Source organism: Styela clava, chromosome 1 (assembly GCF_964204865.1).
Source record: "Styela clava chromosome 1, kaStyClav1.hap1.2, whole genome shotgun sequence".
Lineage (NCBI taxonomy): Eukaryota > Metazoa > Chordata > Ascidiacea > Stolidobranchia > Styelidae > Styela > Styela clava.
Window position 1 is genome coordinate 20,176,102 of NC_135250.1, and position 9,823 is coordinate 20,185,924.

General features: G+C 36.3%; 1 protein-coding gene across 1 annotated transcript; it reads left to right on the forward strand.

The window, feature by feature from the left end:
- The first annotated feature begins 262 nt into the window (after window positions 1-262).
- Window positions 263-3,263, forward strand: LOC120337137 (uncharacterized). The gene is made up of 7 exons (XM_078111375.1): window positions 263-417; window positions 490-882; window positions 967-982; window positions 1,122-1,705; window positions 1,930-2,121; window positions 2,622-2,664; window positions 2,964-3,263. Exons 1-5 carry the CDS (start codon window positions 348-350, stop codon window positions 2,118-2,120), a joined length of 1,254 nt encoding a protein of 417 aa, XP_077967501.1. The 5' UTR covers window positions 263-347; the 3' UTR covers window position 2,121; window positions 2,622-2,664; window positions 2,964-3,263.
- The last annotated feature ends 6,560 nt before the right edge of the window (window positions 3,264-9,823 follow it).

Sequence of the window (9,823 nt, forward strand, 5' to 3'; positions counted from 1 at the left end):
AATGTGAAGTACGCTATGTAAGACAGACGGCGCTGATTGACTTTCACTCGATTCTAAAATCATATCTGAAGTAAGTTGGCACACGACTTAGTTTACTCAGTGAGATGCGTTAGATCGAGTACTTGAACTTGATCACCTTTCCTGTTCACATTAGACACTTATTACACCTGAAATTGCATGTGATGATGATACACTTAAAAATATTTACATCTCTTGACAGTCAATACGTGGTTTTCCGAAGGTCTATAAAACAAGTTTGCGTGAGCTTGAGATCCCATACAGCTTCCATTGACGATATAAATCTATTTTCTCTCCAGCAGGATCGAAGCTAATATTGTAACGTCAACATGCGTTGTTTGATCCTCCTTGCTATTTTGAGTACGGCTACGGCATTGCCACTGAATTTTGGAACTTTCTGTAAGTTTGCTTTATAAATATTGTATACCAGATAATTGTTAAACGCCACAATACTTATTTCTTTCAATATAGTCGGATGTGGCGACACAGGTACCTCAGTATCCGCATCATCTGTCGCAAAAACATCGTTTGGTCCATGTGCTGAATTGCAGAAGCCTGGCATTGTCATCGACGATCCGTGTGTTGAAGTGAAGAAACCGTCTGTAGAGGTAAAATCTCCATGCACCTTTACAAGACCTTGTTTCAGACGAAGCTTTATGCGCCGACGTGTTTCCTCGCCGTGCTTCACTAGAACAATCACACGCACACCGTGCGTAAGAAGAACCGCAACACCACCGTGCATTAGAAGAACCATTATATCACCTTGTGTGAGAAGAACCATAACACCGTGCGTGAGAAGAACCATATCGCCTTGCAGGACGATCATTCCACAACCGTGTAGAACTATTACAAGAACGCCATGTGGTTAGTAAACGTTTTCAATATATATTTTAGTATTTATACTCATTCCTAATTTACTAAACAAATCTATTTTTATTATATTTTCAGTGAGGCGCTCCTTCAGGTAAGCCAATAAAGTAATAATAAACAAATTTTTGTTTCATTCTAGCTATGTTTAAATTTTTGATTTATTTCAATACTAATTACAGAATGAATGTTAAGAACAGGCGAAGTAAATTTTTTTTTTTAATATTTATACTCAGTTATCCCTGCATCCAAAGAAGACCATGTGTCACGAGAAGAGTCATTAACCCATGCGTCACCATCAAGCAACCGTGCGTACCAAAGATAGTTGAAGATCCATGCATCACCACTTTCGAGCAACCATGCGAACCAAAAATAGTTGAAGATCCATGCATCACCACCTTCAAGCAACCATGCGAACCAAAGATAGTTGAAGATTCATGCATCACCACCTTCGAGCAACCATGCGTACCAAAGACAGTTGAAGATCCATGCATCACCACCATCAAGCAACCGTGCGTACCAAAGATAGTTGAAGATCCATGCATCACCACCTTCGATCAACCATGCGAACCAAAGATAGTTGAAGATCCATGCATCACCACCTTCGAGCAACCATGCGTACCAAAGATAGTTGAAGATCCATGCATCACCACCTTCGAGCAGCCATGCGAACAAAAGATAGTTGAAGATCCATGCATCACCGTCGAGCAACCATGCGAACCAAAGATAGTTCAAGATCCATGCATCACCGTCGAGCAACCATGCATACCAACAAAAATTGAAGCACCATGCTTACCAGTTAGAACCATCGATCCGTGCGGTAATGTATATTTTTATTTGATTAAAAGATAAGGTTTAATTTGTTATGGATACATGGGTTCACGTGGATTTAAGATGTTTTCCATAATATGGTGTAAATTTGCACAGTTCATGTCTACATTATTTTAACTTGGGTGAGAATTATCACATTCTATCTTCGATTATTTATATCCTTTTATTTGTGATAAAATAAAACAATTTCACAATAATATTTATGTCCAATAGTTGGTGTCCGTGCGACCGCTTGTGCAAGTGCTTCGGCTTCAACATCAAGCACTTTTGGAACTGGCTGCAACGGAGGAGTCAAAGCTTCTGCAGGCGCTTCTGCTTCGACATCAAGCACTTTTGGAACTGGCTGCATCGGAGGAGCAAGAGCTTCTGCAGGCGCTCATGCTTTCCATCATACTCTATTTTAAGGTAAAATAAAAAAATTTAGAAGTGTGAATATCAAATTGCCAGACAACAACCGCACTTACCACACCAAGCGATTTACAGTCACCTGTTATACTAACACTAGAAAAAAATGGTGTGATCCAATAAAATAAAAAATACAATGAAAGCAACAAAACTTCATTTCTGGATTCCGATAATGTTTATCAATAATTTACCGAGGCAAACTAAAACATCTACACTTAAACTCCACAACTTGGGTTGCAAACAGCATGCCAGTTACCACTATGCTTTACTGGCCTCAATGTATATATTTTTATAACACTCATAAAACTACAAAGTTCAGAAGAAATATTTATGTAATATAGTCATACCATTACGTTATATTCCGGGGCCAAATCTTACAGATTCCGTTTGTGGTGAAATAAAATCAATAAAAATATCGAAAACAGATTAGTTTTTATTTTTCCCTGAATTTTTTTCAAATTTGAGATATAATTCATTCATAACTGTTTATTGCCTTTCAGGGTTCAATGAAACGCTTTGTCAACCTTGGGATAGATAGATGGTGTAAGTAACTAAATCTCATTAAAGTTTGTTTTTAATACAGGGATGCGAGACCTGAGTGAAATTGGGGCTTTTATATATCACTCCATGAGTAGGAAAAACCAATGAGACGACTATGCCCTTTTCACTGGTAATATATGAATAAAGAAATAGTTGGTCAGATAAAAGTTCTTGAAACGTAGAAATGATGGTGGTCATGACTTCGGCCAATATACAACATTCTATTGGTTTCAAGAAAGTCGCCATTGATGCAATCATTAACTTAAAATCATTTGTTAATTTTTGATTTTGTCTCATTCCAGGTGGTTTTAAAATAGATTCTCTTGAATCCCAGGGAGACAGCTGGAGTCTCACGCTCCTTTAATGTTGGAGAAAAGTAGGCAAAAAGGAGAGCGACTTTATTGTTCCTTTTTTCTTTGAATGTTCTCTTCCCTTTGTGTTCATGCTTGCACGCTATTTTGTCTGATTAATTCTCCTGTGTCTTCGTTTGTCTATCTGTATTAGAACCTAAATATTTGAAAATTAACTATTTAATATATTCAGGTTTTTTCGTGTCTTTTTGTGTTTTGTATTGTCTTGAATATATATCAAAATCGCCTCCAGTTGTGTTGCCAATTTATTGTACATGTTTTCATCAATGAGCTATTGGCCTGTAGCGGGTGGACAGTCTAATTTGCAAATTTCAGTCATCGCTTTTACGTTACAAAACGATCTTCTTTAGTGCTATAGAAAGAAAAAGTGAGGGGTATAATAGGAACTACAAAGCATGTTATCGTTGTATATGATAACCTGCTGTAATGTCGAATTTAGTTTTCTGCTATAATCGCTCCTTTCTAACATTAGCCCATTTTTATAGATTTATGCAACATAAGTAGCCAATTATAACATAAAAACGTTCAAACCACAATGCAATTAGAGAACATAAGCAAAAAATAATTTTTATTTTTATAGCAAAACACTCAAGTTCGACCCTTTTTGTCCTTACAACATACTATTCCCAGGTTGTTAGGTTGTGCACCTATTCTAGCAATATTTAGAGAGTATTAAGATATCAATTTTGTTTTGATGATCTTACGAAGACCAGTACCACGGAATCGTTCTTAAATTTTAAAAACTTAAAACATAAGAGCCATCTCTCGACCACTTACTGGCGCAACAACAACAATAGTGAACAAGAGACCTATGCTCTATATATATGGACACGTAGCGCCACCCAGTGGGAATAATTTTGATGACGTCATAGCGAAAAAAAGTAATAGCCCTCCGGAGAAAAATTTTATCTTCAACCACTGAAAATTTCAAAGCAATTGGTCCAGTATTCGAAGAGAAAATCTATTTCTTTAAAACGTGTAAAAGAACAAGGACACTAAGAACAACAATAAGAACAACAACAACATAATATTGAAACGATCGCTATGTCCACTACTTGCCCAATCCAGGTCATGATAAATTATTCCTCAATTTCGCAAAAGTAAAGCTGCCTAATTTCTAGCGTGTTATGTAATTTCTATAAAACATATTCCGGAGTCGATATATATAGCTATAAATATTTCTTATCAGACACGTTTAGTGGACATAACGATTGTTTTGTTGTTATGTTGTTCTTGTTGTTCTTAGACACTTTTTGGACACCTAGTGAAAAATCTAAAAAATCGCTTTTTTCTTTGATTACTGGACCAATTGCTTCGAAATTTTTAGTGGTGAAAGATGAAATTTTCCTCAAGAAGGCTATTATTTTTATTTTTTTCAAATATTTCCGTTAGCTCTGTGATATTTGTTTTAGTTTGCTATGAAGTCACTGAACGTTCTGCGGGCATCGGACGCCATTTTGTGTCCGACCACCAACGTTCCGCTTGGTGGAAATATATTTGTAGACTGTGATCTGACGGAACGGTAAACCGAAATTTTTGATGAAATATTATTAAATCTCATATGATTCCCAGAAAATTAAAAAAAAAATATAAGTAATAGCCATCTGGGAGAAAAAAAATTCCAAAGCAATTGGTCCAGTAATCGAAGAGAAAAGCCACTTTCTAATAACGTGTCAAAGAACAAGCATAGGAACAACAACAACAACAACAACAACAATAAGAGAGCTAGGCTCAAATATATGGACACTTAGCGCCACATAATTTCAAAGACGTCATAGCAAATAATAGAAGTAATAATAGCCTCCTGAAAAAAAATTCCATTTTTAACCACTGAAAATTTCAAAGCAATTGGTCCAGTAAACAAAGAGAAAAGCGATTTCCTCACAACATTACAAAAAACAAAAACAACATAACAACAAAAGGATCGTTATGTCCACTTACGTGTTCAAAAATACCAAAACGATCGTTATGTCCAATAAAATGTCCGAAAACTTTACCACAGAAACATCATAGGAAGGTGAAATTCCGTTGTGACAGTTTTTATTGTCATGCTTGCAGTCAATGAATTCATTTGGAGCCAAATCTTATGGCAAAGACCATTTTCGCAGTTTTTTGGCATATTACTAAAGTATTTTATACTAAACTATACTATCTTGGTATTCTACCTACACCGCCAATGATAAATACCAATAAGCTACAGTTGGATATACCCCAAATTGGAACTGGATGTATGTTATGCTTTTCTTATGATGTTTTTGGACAAGTCAGTGTACATAACAATCGTTATAATATTATGTTGTTGTTCTTGTTGGTATCATTCTTCTTCGTCACCATAAAATCGGGTTTCTCTTCGAATACTGGACCAATTGCTTTGAAATTTCCAGGGGTTAAAAATTGATTTTTTCGCCAGAAGGCTATTACTTTTACTTATTTCAAAAGATTTTGTGAACTTCCAGAGGTTCGTTTTTTGTGTGTCAGGATAAAAAAAGAGCAACACCTTGTGACGTGCCCATATATTTGAGCGTAGCTCTCTAATCGTAAATAAGTCTTGGATGTCCAGTTGCTGATAAGTAAAAAAAATATCTATTTAACTCGCTTTCCCAACAGTGACATGTAACTCAATTCTTTTACTTACCGGGTGTCCTAGGATTCAATTATTTATTTCTGAACTAGGCAAAATATTCAGTCAATCTACATTAAATTTAATCAGATAAGTCAATTGATTATCATTGCCTTTTCATAATGACACAAGAAAAAGCAGTAGGTTGTATTGCATTGACTAAACCCAGGCAAATGTCGCCATAAATGCTCCTTTTCCACAACTAAACAAACATGTAATAAACACGGGTGATTCCCTTTAAAGTATTTTCCAATTTGATAGTTTAACTAACCAGTGGTTGTCATCATTTCTCAGTTCGCGGACCGGTAAAATTCCAAAACAAATTTTGCGGACCGGTTGACCTTCAAAATTAACCAAACATGTCATGAACACAAAACATAATCAAAAGAATGCAATTGCTACAAAAGTAGATGGTGCAAAATAAGCCAATCCAATTTAATGAGAAATCTGATGCAGTGTTTTTGATATTAGACGTGTTAAACGCAGTTCTAATGGAGTTTCTGCAAGACGTAGTAAAGCTGTTTGAACTGGATATTACTTTGCTGTTTGTTTGCCTCCATTTTACTATCAAATTTCGTTAAATAGGTCCACTGTCAAAATACGGAATGTGCGAACTTCAGGTGAAAAAAACCCAGAAAAAGTCAACAATTTTAACAAGTACAAAAACCTCATGATTTGACAGATTTGAAACTCTTAGCACAATAGTGGATTTGCACAGTTTGCAATCATGCTGATTTAGAGCCATCAGTTGATTTAGTGAGTCACACCAAATGCTAAATCCAATTAAAAGTTGTTTTTTTTGTTGCTATCATGACAATTTCAATTTCCGCATGATCAAGAGTTTACGACTGAGAAGGATTATTACGTGTTTCAAAAAGCCAAAATCGTGAAATTTGGCTTTAAATCACAAAATTAATGGACATGCCGTCAATACTTTGTATTTTGCAATTTGCTTATAATATATTTATATTGGAATATATATATAGCGGACCGGCAGCAAGATTGGCTCGGACCGGCGGTTGAGAACCACTGGTGTAAAGCAAATTCGCCCAATTTTACATTGATGTTATACAGTGCAATGATGACAAGGTATTCTTTGTCAATGCAAATAGCAGGAAAAATCATGTAGCAAATTACAGCAGTCCAATAGGCATCCACTTTCCAAAAATGTTATTCGAAGGAAAACTAAGAATAAATATCAGCCTCTATTTCTCAAGCAAAAAGTGGAAACTTACTGGGAATTCATTCTAAACAGCTGATCATTGATTTTCCAAAGTCACCGAGGCGCAACGCTGCGGTATATAAAGAATGATCAATATTTTGTGATATTGGAAACATGAAACGTTCCAATCGGTACATCATTTTGAACCTGTAGCCCACTGTCGTAAAACTGCATTTCAGATGGTTACCAGTATCTAAATTTACATTTAAGGATGTTACATTTGGCGACGATATTCCCATACTACGATTATTGTAACAGAAATTGTTTGTTGTTACTTACGGATAATCGACAAACGCTTATCTAAAAATATACACAAAACTTTTTTCCGAATCAGAATATATTTCGCGTCCTGTATTTATTTCCATCCACTTATTTGACGCATTCTTTTTTTTATTCCCTAGGCTCGGCGGTTGGCACTGGGCGCACCTGATTACCAAGCCTGAGTTCTCCGGTTTTGGTTAATTGTGTGCGAGAAGATTGCTGGACTCCCTTCCCACTGTCGCAAGGGGGTTCACGTAACCAGTGTTCGGCAACGGCTTCCTCCACCACCAAGTACATGTATCTGAAACAAGTAACTGGTTAACTATTCCCATACCCAGAATGAATTGAAAACCGGACGGGAGGTCGTAGTAATCCATATGTAGGATGTAAGTTTCGAATATTTTATTTCCGAATCTGATTCTATTTAGTATAACCTCACATTATCGTTAATTTTATTTAAATTTGGAAGAACTATAGCGCAAATTGTGATAAAATAACAATAACGAACTTGAAGAAAGAGATAATTAAGTTAGTTGACGAGCACATTGAATTGATACTTCAACTACATAATGTAGTAGAGAATATGTATTTTGTTACATAGAGTTACTCTCAGGTAAAATTACTTATTACATGAATTTATGTTCGCAAACAATACCGGATCGTTTCTTCTAAAATTCACCTTCAAAATTCATCCAAATGATAAACGCCATTGGAATATGCGATAGAACCGATTGGCCGTGAAAGAAAGCAAATGATAACTAGAGCTGCGTGCAGCTTTAACAGGCTTCCCGCGTAAAAAAAACTGAAGACGCGTTTTGCTCACTGGAGCGTGAAAGCGTGGTCAGTCATGCATAAAATTTGCAATTTATGATGGGGGACTTATTATCTGCATGTGATGTAAATTTCATGTCTCTAAGTAGTGTCGTTCTCGAGAAGAAGATTAAAAAATGTAAAATCCTATATTGCTCACTGGAGCGTATCGCCGAGGTCACTCATGCGTATCCTTGACATATCGTATCCGGAACATGTCCATTAATCATTGTTATGAATTCCAACCCAATGGACCTTTCCCCGGGCATCGACTTCCTTGTTTATTCCGTGACATTGGCCAATCAGCAAGATGCAAAAAGTGACGTAACAATGCCCCCTTTTCGCATCCGCTCAGACACTTTTCTCACTCAGACAGATTTTCAAGCGTGGTTGTAAACATTACCTCGTTTTCGCATTTTTGAACTCTATTCGTTAGTTTTCATTTGTGTTTCGGAAACTTGAATAAAAATCAGATTATTCAATGATCACTCTTTCCTCTTAGGAGTTTTAATTTAATTGCAGTAATAAAAATTAGTGTAGAAATAGCTGTGATAGATTAGTCTGAAATTCTTTACCGGTACTTTTAAAAAACAGATTGTTGTGTGCGATGAATCCTAATGATGGTTTGAAACACATACCCCATTTTACAGGCGCCAACTCGCAAAAGCACTCCTAAAATAGCCCTGAAAATTCTGCAATGGTAAAGTATAGGGAGAATTTTCCGGGGGTCAAAGGTCGGGGAAAGGTCCATAGCATGTATCAATTTTGAGAAATCGCAAAAAAACTGAAAACGCGTTTTGCTCACTGGAGCGTGAAAGCGTGGTCAGTCATGCATAAAATTTGCAAATTATGATGGGGGAATTATTGTCTGCATGTGATGTAAATTTCAAGTCTCTAAGTAGTGTCGTTCTCGAGAAGAAGATGAAAATGTAAAATCCTATATTGCTCACTGGAGCGTATCGCCAAGGTCACTCATGCGTATCCTTGACATATTGTATCCGGAACATGTCCATTAATCATTGTTATGAATTTCAACCCAATACCATGTATCAATTTTGAGAAATCACAAAAAAACTGAATACGCGTTTTGCTCACTGGAGCGTGAAAGCGTGGTCAGTCATGCATAAAATTTGCATTTTATTGCTAGCTGAGAACTTCTGCACATTTGAGGTGAATTTCAAGTTTGTAGGACCAATTAAAAAAAAAATAATAATAATAAATAATAATAAATAATAACTAGAGCTGCGTGCAGCTTTAACAGGCTTCCCGCGTAAAAAAAACTGAAGACGCGTTTTGCTCACTGGAGCGTGAACGCGTGGTCAGTCATGCATAAAATTTGCAATTTATGATGGGGGACTTATTATCTGCATGTGTTGTAAATTTCAAGTCTCTAAGTAGTGTCGTTGTCGAGAAGAAGATGAAAATGTATAATCCTATATTGCTCACTGGAGCGTATCGCGGAGATCACTCATGCGTATCCTTGACATATCGTATCCGGAACATGTCCATTAATCATTGTTATGAATTTCAACCCAATAGCATGTATCAATATTGAGAAATCTCAAATAAACTGAAGACGCGTTTTGCTCACTGGAGCGTGAAAGCGTAGTCAGTCATGCATAAAATTTGCAATTTATGATGGGGGACTTATTATCTGCATGTGATGTAAATTTCAAGTCTCTAAGTAGTGTCGTTCTCGAGAAGAAGATGAAAATGTAAAATCCTATATTGCTCACTGGAGCGTATCGCCGAGGTCACTCATGCGTATCCTTGACATATCGTATCCGGAACATGTCCATTAATCATTGTTATGAATTTCAACCCAATAGCATGTATCAATTTTGAGAAATCGCAAAAAAACTGAAAACGCGTTTTGCT

Excerpts from the sequence above, each read along its gene's own strand:
- LOC120337137 (XM_078111375.1), top strand. The coding sequence starts at position 348 with ATGCGTTGTTTGATCCTCCTTGCTATTTTGAGTACGGCTACGGCATTG. Across the intron at positions 418-489 it reads ACTGAATTTTGGAACTTTCT|TCGGATGTGGCGACACAGGT; the intron begins GTAAGTTTGCTT and ends CTTTCAATATAG. Across the intron at positions 1,706-1,929 it reads TAGAACCATCGATCCGTGCG|TTGGTGTCCGTGCGACCGCT; the intron begins GTAATGTATATT and ends TATGTCCAATAG.